Here is a 15,412-nt window from a genome sequence, read left to right as displayed (position 1 = left end):
AGAGATCAAATGAGTTGAGGCATGTAAAGTGTCTAAGCCACTGCCTGTCACACAGTCAGCCTACACTTCGCTACGTATTAATGCTGGATCTGTGGGTTCTGCCAAGGTAGAATGAGGCAGGAAGGTGAGGGGAAGAAAGCAGAGGCTTGTCAGAGAGGCTGAGGCTGCAGCAGGGAGAAACCTTGCTCAGATCAGACCATCTCTAAAAGCCACTGCTGGCACCAATGGGGAGGCTTTGACCTGGGTTTGCTCGTCTCACTGGCCCACATGACCGTGCTACTGATTTCTGGCTCCATGTTCAATGACATCATGTAAGTAGCTGGAAAGTGGCCACAGTTGGGATATTTATTCCCTAGGAATTAGCAAAGCCTCATGACAGCCCTGTCCTCACTGTGCCCTATCTACCACTGACAGAAAACTTCCACAGGGCAGGCCGATGAACACAGCCCCTTCTCTACTTTCCTTTTAACTGCAGAATTCAAAAGAAGAAATTCCTTTCTCTGTTTAAGGGTCTAGAATACAAAGGGTTTAATTCAGTCAAAATAGATGAAGAGCTAAAAACGATGGAAAACAGATCCTCTGTTGATGCGGAGATGTGTTCGGGACCAAGAAGCCACGGCAGTACTAATTAGCCTGAGAGCATCTCAGAATAAAAATGCCTTGATGATCACTTTTAACAACTCGAGAACTGTCCTGTCTTCTCAGAGAATGACTTCCTCGTTCCTACCCTTGAGAGCTCCCTCCCAACCACAGGATTTTGTAAATTGAAGTATGGAGGTTTAAAATTATAGCTTTGAATGTACAAACATCTACCTGTTTTATAGGTGAACTTGGTCTTTCCTTCATCTCCCCATCATGTTCCTCCATGCACATAAAGCCAGGTCAAACACCCCCTCTGGTCTTTCTCAACACCATTTACTCAAGGACTAAATTTTGGCATCACCTTCAGCTCTTCCCTCCCCTCACCCATCATCTACTCAAAAAATACTATTAGTTTCACCTCAAGTCCCTCACAATCTTCTTGCCTTCCATTTCTGATAACCCACCCTCATTATCCTCTTCTGATGGCCTGAGCTATTGTGAAATCCTTGTAACCATCACTTCGCGAGTCCCTAGCGGGTAAGATGTCCTTCTGGCAATTCTAGGCTGTGCTCATGATAACACCAACCTGCTTTCCAGCCTGTCTCCACCATCCTTCCCTTTCTGCATCCTGTACACCCAGCCTACCTGTCTCTGCTCTCTCTTCTCATCCTGTACACCCGGCCCACCTGTCTCTGCTCTCTCTTCTCATCCTGTACACCCGGCCCACCTGTCTCTGCTCTCTCTTCTCATCCTGTACACCCAGCCCACCTGTCTCTGCTCTCTCTTCTCATCCTGTACACCCGGCCCACCTGTCTCTGCTCTCTCTTCTCATCCTGTACACCCGGCTCACCTGTCTCTGCTCTATGTTTTTTAAAATCACCATCTTCCTTCCCTCTAGATGGTGCCAATTTGGACACCCTTCCCTGTTGCATGATTGTGCTAGGGTCTGATGTGTCTTAACACTTCTCCCTCCAGAAGTCCCAACACAACTTCAGGAAAGAGACTTTTTTTTTTGACAAAAATCTTACTTTGTAGTCCAAGATGGCCTCAAATTTGAGATATTCCTCCCTCACTCCATCCTGTTGGAGAATATTATTTTCAGCTGTGTGACTTTTGTTTACACTGCATTTGTTTAGCTCTGTGAAGCTGTGTTACTGTGTCTGTCTAAAACACCTGATGGTCCTAATAAAGAGCTGAATGGCCAGTAGTGAGGCAGGAGCAAGGATAGGCGGGGCTGGCAGACAGAAAGGATAAATGGAAGGAGACGAGGAGCAAGAGAACAAGGAGAGGAGGACGTCAGGGACCAGTCACACAGTCAGCCACGGAGTAAGAAGGAAAATAAGATGTACAGAAGTAAGAAAGATAAAAGCCCAGAGGGAAAGGATAGTCAGGATAATTTAAGATAAAAGCTGACTAGAAACAAGCCAAGCTAAGGCCACGCATTCATGACTAAGAATAAGCCTCTGTGTGTGATTTGTTTGGGAGCTGGGTAGTGGGCCCGCCCAAGAAGCCAAAAGAGTAAACCACCACCCAACACCATCCTCCTGAGATTATAGACATTCACCACTGTACAGCAGATTCACCACCATAACTAGCAGATTTTCTTAAAGATATAAACCACTTAAGGACAGATATAACAGGAGAAGTGACAACAGTAACAACCAGGAAAGCTGGAACACAAGTCAGCTAAGGACTTTACATCCCCCAAGGCTGATTATCCCCACCTGCCCCAGACTCCAAGTTGGCTAGGGAAGGAGCAGATGTCAAACAATGGGGTGGGGTGAAAGCCAACCAACAGTTAGACAGCTACCCTCTTAATCAGGGAGAACAGAACACACCCTCTGGAGAGGTAAAGCAGGGCTCTCGGGGCTGGGGCTGGGGACCAGGAGTAAGTGACTCTCTGATTCTGCCCGTCCTGCACACCATTTCTAGAACAGCAGTAAGAGAGGACATATTTCTGAATGTAAGACCCCCACAAACAGCCCATCCTGCACTTACTGTAAGATAAAAGAGCCCCATGTGCTCTGGACTCTGGCCGCTTCTAAATCCTCCACTCCTAAAACATACGTGTAAGCTACAGTCACTGGGTTTGTTCAAAGAAGACAGAGATGGAAAGAAAGCTGCAGAGAAAAAAAAGCAATTTAGAGGCAGTAGACTATTCAGGGAGAATAAAAACCCACATCATTAAAATCCTCAGAGAAATAAGGCCATATCCCTGAAACAGTGGGATATTATACATGTGTCTTTAAAGAACTACAGGGAAAGGGCACTAGGAAATTAAAAGTACGTTGGAAACAAACAAAAATATCAATAGAAGGGCTGGATGCTAAGATGAAAGGAAACCTAGAAACTAAAGCAAAAGACAAAGAAACTGTGTTGCGGGAGGTCCTCCCACTTCTCCAACCTATAGCTGCTGAGATACCAGCCCATTGGGGCGTGGTCTCTCTCCCTTTAAAAAAGCGGCCACTTCCCTCTCCTCTCTCTCTTCACTTCCTGCTCCGCTGGCGACTAGACTCCTGGTTGCGTTGCGTAGAGGGCTGTTGCCTGGGACAGTGATCTGTAAGTTTTTTCCCCTTTAAATAAATATCACCCTATTAATCATAATCCCAAATTGGTGTGGCATTGTTTGTGACTTACGCCTTCAAAACTGCACATAAGTCAGTAATGGGGGACAATGAGAGGGTCAGTTCAAGAGATCCAAAAACTAAACAACATGAGTTTCAAAAACAGTGGTGAAAATAAAGAGAAAATGTTAGTAGTAATTTAGGGAACTGGCTGGGAGTCTTATAAACACACCAATATCAAGGTGTGCTGAGGGGGCAGAGCAGTTGCAAATCAGAAAGGTTTTAGATTTCTCAGCAATTTGAGAAGCTAGAAAAGTACAAAGCATGTATTCAGATTTGTCAAGTGAAAATGACTTCCAGCAGGGCAGTGGTGGCACACACCTTTAATCCCAGCACTTAAGAGGCAGAGGCAGGTGGATCTCTATGAGTTCGAGGCCAGCCTGGTCTACAAAGCGAGTTCCAGGAGAGACAGGGCTTACACAGAGAAACCGTGTCTTGAAAAAAACAAAACAAAACAAACAAACAAAATGACTTCCATCTTGAAATGTTCTTTCCATCTAACTATAGTTGCTGTATGAAGGTAAAATAACAAAGATAAAATGTAAGCCAGATGTGGTACACACCTGTCTATCCCAGCACACAGGAGGCTCTGGAAGAAGGATTAAGAAACTGGAGACAAGCTGGGCAATGGTGGCGCACGCCTTTAATCCCAGCACTCGGGAGGCAGAGGCAGGCGGATCTCTGTGAGTTCAAGACCAGCCTGGTCTACAGAGCTAGTTCCAGGACAGGCTCCAAAGCCACAGAGAAACCCTGTCTCGAAAAACCAAAAAAAGAAAAGAAAAGAAACTGGAGACAAGGTGGTAGTGGTGGCGCACGCCTTTAATCCCACAACCGGGAGGCAGAGGCAGGTGGATCTCTGTGAGTTAGAGGCCAGTCTGGTCTACAAAGTGAATTCTAGGACAGGACAGTCAGAGTTATATAGTAAGTTCCTGTTGGAAGGAAGGAAGGGAGGGAGGGAGGGAGCGGAGGGAGGAAGGGAGGGGAGGGGAGGGGAGGGAGGGAGGGAGGGAGGGAGGGAGGCAGAAGCATGCCAGATGTGGTGTTTCAGGGCTTTGATACCAGCACTTGGGAAGGCAAAGTCAATCTGTGAGTTCTAGGCCAACCTGGTCCACACAGTAAGTTCCAGGCTACAGTCTCTTCTCTCTCTTCGTGAGTGTGCGCACATGTGCACACGCGCGGTGGTAGGGGAAACTTTGGAGGCCAGTCTGGGCAACACAGCAAAACCATGTCTCTTAAATAAATAAATGCAGTAGACTTTCCCCAGGAGCTGCTATGGGTGGGCCCTACTCCTACAAGGGAGCAGTAAGAGACTTTGGCCTGTTTGTTTGTTTTTGAGACAGGGTTTCTCTGTGTATCTCTGGTTGTCCTGGAACTCACGCTATAGACCAGGCTGGTCTCAAACTCAGAGATCTGCCTGCCTCTGCGCACAGGGATTAAAGGCGTGCGCCACCACCTGGTGATTCTTAAGTGCATTTTGAGTAATATGAGATTTCTCTTGGTCCTGCTCTGCCCTGGGTAGACTTAAACCATGCCTTTGTCTAGCAAATCCATGCTGCATGTGTTATGGGCCTGCTAGTTACCTGGCAGTCTAAATTATCAATGACTGTTCCAGTAGCAAAATTCTTTTGTTCATGCAACCCTTATTTACTTACCAATGGCCCCAAGGGCAAGGGCAGTGAGAGGTCATGTCCACATCCTTTAAGAGAGAGTTCTTGACTTAGTAAGAAAAAAACTATAGGCTGCAATTGCTAAGATCTTTGTCAGGAAAGATTCTATTTGTGAAACAGTGAGGAAGAAAAAAGAAACTCAAGCAAGTTTTGTTGCTGCACCTCAAACTACAGGTACTAGGCTAAGTGCCTTTCTTCATGCCATCACTAGGTCTGTGTCATTTCACAGCTGCACAAGGAGGTAAAGTACAGTAAGAGCTTTTGAAAATGTGCGTGCGCGCGTGTGTATGTGTATGTGTGTGTGTGTGTGCGCGCGCACATGTGTATCATACTTCCAGCACTCAGGAGGCAGAGGTAGAAGGGCTGGAGTTTATGGCCAGTTTGGACTAGCCCCTGTCTTAAAACAACAAAAGGAGCAAAACCAAAATATTTTGAGGGAGAGCACATTCATATAACTTTGTGATAATAACAATTATTGTTGACTTCTACTGTGCTTGGCATATTAAAATGCAGTGTATAGGTAAGAGCTTTGGTACTATGAGGACTTAGGTGCCCCAGACCCAATCTGAAGGATAGGGAGTCTGCTGCCCACACACACATCTGCCTCATCTTTGTCATGGAAATGTGGCATACATAACTAGCTCCAGGGGCACAGCAAAAGAACTTTCATTTCCTGCCTTCTCTATGCCAGGCACCTTTTAGCTCATTTAATTTCCCCATAATCCCACGGGGGTATAATCAACCCGAATTTTACTGATAAGAAAAATGAGGCTCAGAGGGACCCACAGGATGTAGCAAACTCAAGAATCATTACTTCCATTCAATATCAGAGCCTCTGTTTTCCCACCCAAGAAACCTGGCCTGGTGTCTGCTCATGGGGTAGGTTCCAAACATACTTATCTGAACCAAAATAAAATCAAATTAGAATGCAAATGTTCTCCTGGAGCCAGGGTCCTCCCATGCTGTAAGATTTAGAGACCAGTGAACCAGGGCAGTGGCTATAGAGAACAGGAAGTTAACCCAAGGAATCAGCTCTTTCCCCTTCTGGACTCAGGATCCTCTAAAAGAACACTAATAGCTCCTAATGGCTCAACAATCTCTCCAGATGAGCAGAAAAAGGCCCAGCTTTTTTGTTTGCTTGTTTTGTTTTTCAGGACAGGTTTCTCCATACATCCTTGAACTCACTCTGTAGATCGGACTGGCCTCTGCTTCCCAAACGCTACTACATGAGACCCTCTTGAAAAACACGAGTAACAACAACTAAAACGAAAGCATGAAGTGTTGGTAAAGGATGTGGGAAGAGTGGACCCTTCACACTGGTGGTGAGAATGTAGACTAGTGCAGCAACAAGGAAAACAGTGTGAGGGGCTTTAAAAAGAGAACTATGGCATACACCTTTAGTTCTAGTACTCAGGAGGCAGAGACTGGAGGATCTCAGTGCGTTTGAGGACTGCTTGGACTATATAGCAAGTTCCGGAACAACCAGAACTACATACCAATACCTTGTCTCAACAAAACAAACCAAACAAACAAAAGAACTAGTTTGAACCAGTGCTCTCACTACCGGATACGAGGCCAAAGGGCACCTGCACTCCATGTTATGGCGGCATTCTTCACAATAGCCAAGACATGGGAACAACCCAGATGTCTGTCAGTAGAGGAATGTGTTCAAAACAGCAGGACATACACAGTAGAACATTATGCAGCCATAAAAAGTAACGAAATCCTGTCATTTATGACAACATAAACCTGGGGACATTATGCTACATGAAATAAACTAGGCACAAAAAGTATAGAATGTGAAAAACTGACTTTCTGGAAGTTGAGACTTGCAGAGGCTGAGGAAAGCAATGGAGCGATGGCTGGAGAGATGTCATCAGTGGGCACTGAGCTGTACTGAAGGAGAACAAAGCAATCTTGGGGTGGTCCCATGATGGTGTGGCTACAGCAGTGCAGCTTAGCATTGAGTATTTATTTCAAAGATCTAGAAACGACTTTCAGTATTTTTACCTTAAGGAGATGAGAAGTGAGGAGGTAGATGTACGTAACTGGATTATGTTACACAGTGTCAGGGTCATAGCTCAGTGGTATAGCACCTGCCTGCTGTAGGTAAGGCTCTGAGTACAGTTATTGACACCAAAAGAATTTGCATTGTATGTACATGTATTTATAATTCTTATGCTTTTAATATAGTTTTTTTTATAAGTTTTTAAGTTCTGAAGTCAACATGGAAATTTTTTTTTTGTTTTTGTTTTTGAGACAGGGTTTCTCTGTAGCTTTAGAGCGTGTCCTGGAACTGGTTCTTGTAGACTAGGCTGGCCTCAAACTCACAGAGATCCGCCTGCCTCTGCCTCCCAAGTGCTGGGATTAAAGGTGTATGCTACCACCGCCTGGCCTATGAAAAAAATCTTAAAATTTACCAAAAATTTGCAATAGTTAAAAAATAAAGGGTTAGGGACTAGAGAGATGGTTCAGCAGTTAAGACCACTGACTGCTCTTTCAGAGGACCTGGGTTCAATTCCCAGCACCCACATGGCAGCTCACAACTGTCTCTAATTCTAAGATCTGACACCTCACACAAACAGGCAAAATACAAATGCAGATAAAATAAAATATAAATAAGTTTAAAAGAATAAATAAATAAAGGGCTAGGTAGCCTTGGTAGTATATGCTTTTACTTCTAGAACTCTCTATGTGGTCAAGGCTAGCCTTGAACTCCGGATTCTCCTGCCTTTACCTCCAAAATACTGGGATTACAAGGATGTTGCTACATGACCAACTTCATTTGCCCCTTTCCTTGGTGAATACCTGATGGAGGAGGGTCATCTTTCTATCTGTTGATTTCATTGGTTAAGCAATAAAGAAACTGCTTGGCCCTCATAGGTTAAAACATAGGTGGGTGGAGTAAACAGAACAGAATGCTGGGAGAAAGAAGCTGAGTCAAGGAGTCGCCATGATTCTCCCACTCCAGGCAGACGCAGGTTAAGATCATTCCTGGTAAGCCAGCTCGTGGGCTACACAGAATATTAGAAATGGGTTAGATCAATATGTAAGAGCTAGCCAATAAGAGGCTAGAGCACATGGGCCAAGCGGTGTTTAAAAGAATACAGTTTCCGTGTAATTATTTCGGGGCACAAGCTAGAGCTAGCCGTGCGGGCGGCCGGGTGCCGGGGACGTAGCCCGCCGCTCCTATTTCAACAAATACCAATGTTAAGCATTTTCTCATAAACAAGCTTTTTGTGATTTTGTCCCATCTTTTCTTTCCTTGGAGGGGTGTGGGTTTTTTGTTTGTTTGTTTCATGTTTTGGTTTTGAGACAGGGTTTCTTTGTGTAACAGCCCTGGTTGTCCTGGAACTCAATCTGTAGACCAGGCTGGCCTTAAACTCTTCCTCTGCCTCCTGAGCGCTGGGATTAAAGGCGAGCACCATCACTGCCCACTGTTTTCTGTCCATGTCAGCCTACCACCTTTACCCCTAAACTAGGGACCAAATCCAGGCCTAAATGCTCTACCACTGAGCTAAGCTAAGTCTCAAACCACAGGCTGGCTGGCTGCCGTGTCTCTTCATTGACTGTAAATGATAATTCATACTCAAAGGAAGACGACTAGACTCCATGTGATCAAGCCATGTTAACGAGCATTTTCTTTCTAATGTCACATTTGTGGGACAGAGGGTAAAAAATGAAGGATGGCCTCTGTCTCAAGATACTTAGAACCTCAAATGGTCAGGGTTTTTTTTTTTTTTTTTTTTTTGGTTTTTCGAGACAGGGTTTCTTTGTGGTTTTGGAGCCTGTCCTGGAACTAGCTCTTGTAGACCAGGCTGGTCTCGAACTCACAGAGATCCGCCTGCCTCTGCCTCCCGAGTGCTGGGATTAAAGGCGTGCGCCACCACTGCCCGGCTGGTCAGGGTTTTGAAACAAGTTGTCCCTCATGTAAGAGAAAGCAGTGAAGGCACCACGGTTGAAGGGGCGAGGCTGACAGAAGCTGCGATGCAGCTGAGAAGGGTAAAAGCGTCACAGATGGAGGGCCACTTGGCTCAGAGGGCATTAGCACGTGCTCAGTGAGTGCACCAGAGAGAAAACAAACCCCCAACACCTCCTGTTGCTGAGGCTCTGCTTCAGGTCAGGGTCCAGCAAATCCTAATCCCTACCCCCAGTGTTTATAAACCAGGTTGCCTGGGGAAAGCTCACTTGCCTGAAACTGAAAAATAAGAATAGTTGAACCTCAGACATTCATTTGGGAAGATTAAACATGAAAATCCATGTAAACTGTCCTCGGGGGATGTAAAACATGCTACCAAGCAAAGCTTGATTTCCAGGCTGGGGCCAGACTTGGAAAGACCATCAGCTCAGTATGAAGACGTGCCACAGTGATAGAGGGATCAGCATAGAGGCGACAGGCAAACCCGTAATAGATAGTTGGATCTTGACAAGCTGGGAAGGAGCCATGTGCCTTCAAGTCCCACAACCATTCTTTCTCTATTAAAACGGGGCTCAGACCCTTCTCAACTTTTCTCTGCCAGCTGTTCTTCCCCACAACAGCAAAGGCCAGGAATGGGATGCAGAAATGTCAGGCGGAGAAACCACAGCACGAACAAACCAGGTGGGCTGAAAAGGGGCAAAAGAATACTGTTGGAATGCCACCTGGTCTGAGGCAGCTATCATGATTTCCTGGGGTAATGGGAACACAGTCATAGAAAGGGCAGCTGGAGGTAGATGATAGTGGTGAGAGGCCCGGTGGCACCACCAGAAGGTGCACAGGATTAAGGGAAGGACAGGCACGAAAGTGGGGGAAGAAGAAGTATTCATTCATTCAGTCTTGACAGAGCCTTTCACAAAACCTGAGGCCTGTTAGGATTAGAGATAAACTGGACAAATAAGAGGCCCTTGTGAAACTGACATTTCATTCACACCAGGATCATTCTGGCTGGAGGAGATAGCTCAGTGACAAAGCACTTAACCAACATGTATGAGGTCACTGGTTCAATTCCCAGTTTCTAGAGGAAAACAAACAAAAAGATCATTCCAGATTAATTCAGATTAATACAGACTGTATCTTTGTCTCAGACCCCCTTCCTAATGATAGGTTTCCTGAACAGAGAACAAAGGCATAGGGGTAAGTCCCATGTCCCATCTAGCCCATACTGAAAAAAGATATAGTCACTATTAAGTCTTGATGTAGGGGGTTTGGGACATTGGGACAGAGGAAGATAACTAAGGCATGCTAACCTCCACGCCACCCTCATCTGCCTCCTGAACACTCAAGCATACACATAGCCTCCCACCTCCTGAGTCACTACCCTATGATTGGCAGGCATCTGGGCTGTTTGCAGTTTAGATAAAGAGTCAGAAGCCACAGGCCTTATCAGCTCTCCTCCTCCTAAAAGGTTTCCTCCCAAGCAAATTTGAGAGCTCTCTGACCCTACATTGAGCAGTGGGTGTTACTCATAGGCCAGTGGCAGCACTTTCCCTCACTGCTATGCAGGAGGCCTTGTGCCTTAGAAAGCGGGCCTCTGCCCTCCGGTCACAGCCCAGCGTGGCCCTGACTTGGAGCTAGACTGAGAACAGACCTTCTCCTGACCTCAGCAGCCAGTTCCATGAGGGACCCTTGTTGCCTTCCTCTAACAGCTCTCACTACATGAAAGCAGACTGGCCCAGAGCTTTGGATCGATAACTCATATCCTCTGTCCAAAGCAGGGTTTTGATATCTCCAACCACAGATGTTCCCACAGACCCTTGAGCCATGATCTAGTCCACCCTCTTACTTGATTCCCATCCCTAAAACCTGTCTCCTGTCCTGTTCCTGCTAGAAAGCTATCTGTTCCAGAGGGAGAGTGACAATGCCCCCCCCCCCCCCCCGCCTCAAAGCAGAGACAACCAGGTGAAAATAAGCTGCAAAAGGGTAGTAAGAAACCACTTTTGTGGGTGCCCATGGAAGGACTAAGGGACAATGACATTGGAATTTTCAAAGGCAGGAAAGAGATGAGGTCGATCTAGAAGCAGCAGAGGAGGCTAAAAGCGCCCCCCCCCCAGACTGAAAGTCGCCTCAGGTTGTCCATCTGGTAACAGACGACTTGATGGTCCTTCCTCCTACTGGGGCCAGGAGATGGATCCCTCTGCAGGCCACATCACCTGAGGCCTGTGAGCTTGTGAGCTTGTACCAGATTTCATTAACAAGTAGCCTTTTAAATGCTACATGCTACAAAGACGGCCTTTGTGGTATTGGCCCTAAGACCACCCAGTGAGGACAGGAAAGGCTCCTCCCTCTAGGAACATTAGCCATCACAAAAAACAAAGCACCCAGTTGAGCTTTGCCAAGGTCACTTGGGGGCAGCACAGTCTACTTCCCACTGCTCTCTTTTGTATGACCTCCTGAACTAAAGAGTAAGTGCTCAAATTGGGTCCCCACCTGATTCTGGTCGTGTATACAGAGAAACTGCTAATAAAATACAGGTTGCCCTGAGGCAGGCGAGGTTCCTAGGTAGGCACAGTCTGAATGCAAATCTCCTGAAGAGTTAGTGGAAGCTGAACCCTCCATGACCTCACCTGACAGTATCAAGCCTCCACCTCTTCTCATCCTTTGTTAGAACTGATATTATCAGCTTCTGCTTCCCTTCCTGTCCACCAAGAAATCTTGACAAAGCCCATTTAACATTGATTCTGCAAGGTAAGCTCTAGTCACTCAAACCAGAGCTGAGGAAGAGGAGAGGAGAGGAGCATCTAGAACGCTCCACTGCTCCTATTGCTGCTCTGGCCTGTGACAGTTGCTGCTGGGCGTGAGTCACTAGGTGGATGTGGAGCCTGAGCAACACCCAGGAGCAAGGCCTAGGACCACAAATGGCTGAGGAGACACTTCTACAACAGATCGTGGCCACTCTTGAGAATTCCTTTAGGTATGTTACACCAACCTTCTCATACTGAAAGACCTGGATAAATCCAGACGGCCCCTAGCAGGAAAAAAATAGACCCAAAAATCTAAGCAGGGAGAGAAGAATCAGAAATCTAGGATTAGCCGGTTCAGTTTCAGGAACTAGCTAAAGATAAAGTCAGATTGTAATCTTGAATATAATCTTGAGAAACAGGGAATTGCCCCCTTGTGATCATCACTGGTATTTTTGGAATTGTCTGTGACACCCTCCCTACTCCTTTAGGATTACTAGGCTGTGGTTTCTTCCTTTGAAAACCCCTTCTCCCAGTTACTTGGGGTTGAACTCCTCCCCTGAGTAGGTTATGAGTCTCGGCCCCAGTGCACTGGTACCTGTCAAATAAACCTCGTGTGATTGCAGCAAGGACCGTCTCTCGTGAGTTACTGGGGCGGGTCATGTTATCCCGAGACTTGAGTGAGAGTCACCCCACACTGGGGGTCTTTCAATACCATGGGCAAAATATAGGATGGGACATTTAACCCCCATTGTACTGAGGGGAAGAGTTGAGAACCTCAAGAACATAAAACATTAGTTATACCTGCTCTTCAAATCTGAAGTACTTGATTTGCTCAATCTAGCTGGGAAAAGGGCACCAGCTCTAGGGTGAGTCTCTCTGGGTCAGGACTAGGACTCAGGCAGGAAGGAGATATCCCTTTCCCGGGATGCTCTGAGGATACTAGCAATGTTTAGGCTCAACCTGAGTGATGCTATAGTTCTGGTGGCAGATGGACCAAGCTATGCATACCAGGCTGGAAGGGAAAACAGGGGCCCAACACTCATTCCATTGTTTTCAATTTTGATGCATAAAATCTAGCATTCCCCTCTTCCCCCCAAGTAATATGTGGATGGAGGGATGGCTGGGCAGTTGAGGGCACTTAGTGCTTTTATAGAGAACCAAGGTTCCATCCCCCAGATCACACCAGGTGGCTCAGAACACAATTCTAGGGTATACAATTCCCTGTGAGCAGGTATTCTGGCCTCTGTGAGCACCTATACTCATGCGGCACCCAAGCTCATGCATTCACACATACAAATAAATAAATAAATAAATCCTTTTTTTTCTCCAAGTGTGAAGTACCCCAAAACACCAACGGTACTGCAATCATCTGGTACCAAAACAGGACTGGTTCCAAGACTGTTTCAGATACCAAAATCTGTTTGCAAAAAATGATGTGTTTCACACATGTGACTCCCTGGCCACCTTCCATACATGGAAATCATCTCTATGACTCATACCTGACACAAGGTAAACAGTTGTCATACTTAGGAAATAACGACAAAAAAAAATGTCCATGTATGCTCAGTACAGACATAGCCAGCAACCAACACAGAACTAACAATATACTACACACCAGCAACAACGTTAACATATTTTCCCAATATTTTTAATCCCTTGAATGCAGAAGTCATGGATACAGAAGTTCAGGTAGTTGGGGGTTTTGTCTGTTTCTTCATCTCTTAAAAAAAAAAAACAGAAGGGGGTGATATAGGATGTCCTTCTGTACACTGTGAATATGTGTAGCTTTTATTGGTTGATGATGAATAAAGCTGCTTTGGTTTATGACAGGAAAGCCAAACTGAATACAGAAAGAAAGAAGGTGGAGTCGACAGAGATGCCACCAGTCACCAGGGGAGTAAGATACCAGAGTACTACCAGTATAAGCCATGGGCCAGGTGGTGATACACAGATTGCAAGTGGTTTGCTCAGATGCTTTGCACTGCCTGGCAAATGCTGGCGATTCTGAATGAGACATTCCAAGCTCAGCTCCAGGAGCGGGAGCACTGACAAGAGACAGAGTTTGTAGCTGTCCCATGTCTTCCTGTCCTCACTCTAGGCCCACTTATAAAAGCTGTTCATTCTACCAGGGCAGCTGAACCCCTTTAAAGATAATGTTCTTTGCCTACCCCATCATGCCCAATCCAGTCAAGAGGCACTGAACTTGTGTGACTTCTGTGTAGAAGACAGGGAAGAATTTCTTTTATACAGAAATTGTAAGGAAGATCCCACTACAGAGCAGAAATGACATTATATGCCACAGAGAAACAGAAAGCAGTGATCACCACACTTAAGTTCACGATCTGCTAACAGAGGCAAGCCCGAAATGTGATAAGAGTGTCTACTACCAGAGCCCACCACCACAGGGCCATTTGATAAGCTCAGGGCCACAGAGCAATGGCGCTGACAATGAGGGTCAATAGGCTGAGGCTTCCAGGCCTCTGTTGTCTTCCTATCCCAAGAAGGGGTCCTCTAGAAAGGTAGTGAATGTTCTAGGCCAGGGAACAATGCTTCTGGATTGAAACGACCCAGGCCATTGTTGACAGAGCCTCTCCATCTCCATCAAGTCTCAATCCTGCCTCCTACACAGAGCTCATGGGATTTCACCATTCCCTTCTCCTAGCGCCACAGCCTGAGCTTCAGAATTGTCTTAACTGTATGTAGTTCTGGGATGGCTATTTCTTGGTCAAGTATCAACTTGACTACATCTGGAATTAACTAAAACCCAATCAGCTGGGCACACCTGAGAGAAATTTTTCTTCTTTTTCTTTTGATTTTTTTAAAAACAGGGCTTCTCTGTGTAGCCCTTGGCTGTCCTGGAACTCACTCTGTAGACCAGGTTGGACTTGAACTCACAGAAATCCACCTGACTCTGCCTCCCAATTGCTGGGATTAAAGGTGTGCGCCACCACTAAAGTAGGAAGATCCGCCTTTAATCTGGACCATATCTTCTGGTGGCAGTGTATATAAAGAATGTGGGAGAAGGAAGCTCTCACTCTGCCTCTTTGCCATCCCTCTTTCTAGCAAGTCCATTCCTTCACAGGCATTAGAGACTACCTCCTCGGGGTTCTGACACATACTGAAGACATCCAGCCTCATGAACTGAAAAACTGGATTCTTGGACTTCCCATTGGTACGTAGCCATTGTTGCTAAGTCACTCTAATATACACATTCATTCTATCAGATCTGTTCCTCTAGAGCATCAGTTCTCAACCTGTAGGGCATGACTCCCTGGGCAAACCACTATCTCCAAAAAATTATTTGCATCATGATTCATAACAGCGGCAAAATTCCATTTATGAAGTAGCAACTGAAATAATTTTATGGTTGGAGATCACTACAACATGAGAAAAAGTAGAGGCAAGTCATAGCATTAGGAACCACTGTTCTACAGAGCCCTGACTAATACACATTCAATTAACTTGGGAATAAGTTCTTTAACTTGGGAATTTCTTTTTCTTTTTTTCTTTTGACTATTTAAGACAGGGTTTCTCTGCATAGTCCTGTGTAGAAGTAGTGGTGGGGCTGCGTCCTGCCACCCGGCTAGCTTTACCTGAAATAATTACATGGAAACTGTATTCTTTTAAACACTGCCTGGCCCATTAGTTATAATCTCTTATTGGCTAGCTCTTACATATTGATCTAACCCATTTCTAATATCCGTATTGTCACTTGAGTGTGGCTTACCGGGACGAGTCTAAAGGACATCCATCTCAGAGATGAGAGTCATGGCGACTGCCTGACTCGGCTTCTTTCTCCCAGCATTCTGTTCTGTCTACTCCGCTTACCTAATTTTCTGTCCTATCAAAGGCCAAGCAGTTTCTTTATTAGTTAACCAA

General features: G+C 45.7%; 1 protein-coding gene across 6 annotated transcripts in view; it reads right to left on the bottom strand.

The window, feature by feature from the left end:
- Pc (pyruvate carboxylase) overlaps positions 1–15,412 on the bottom strand; it is a 98,999-nt gene that overhangs the window by 42,548 nt on the left and 41,039 nt on the right. For 2 of the 6 annotated variants that reach the window (XM_075973048.1, XM_075973042.1), the window contains one exon: positions 2,581–2,702. The exons of 3 other annotated variants lie outside the window; for them this stretch is intronic. In XM_075973048.1, the coding sequence (XP_075829163.1) occupies positions 2,581–2,601 (21 nt within the window). In that variant the 5' untranslated portion in view covers positions 2,602–2,702. Of the gene's footprint in view, positions 1–2,420; positions 2,438–2,580; positions 2,703–15,412 lie in introns of those variants that run through there. One more of the 6 variants, XM_075973046.1, reaches the window with a different exon arrangement.

This window comes from Microtus pennsylvanicus, chromosome 5 (genome assembly GCF_037038515.1).
Source record: "Microtus pennsylvanicus isolate mMicPen1 chromosome 5, mMicPen1.hap1, whole genome shotgun sequence".
Taxonomy (NCBI): Eukaryota; Metazoa; Chordata; class Mammalia; order Rodentia; family Cricetidae; genus Microtus; species Microtus pennsylvanicus.
Note: the sequence above shows the minus strand (reverse complement) of the source record. Positions and strands in the feature narration are given on the sequence as shown.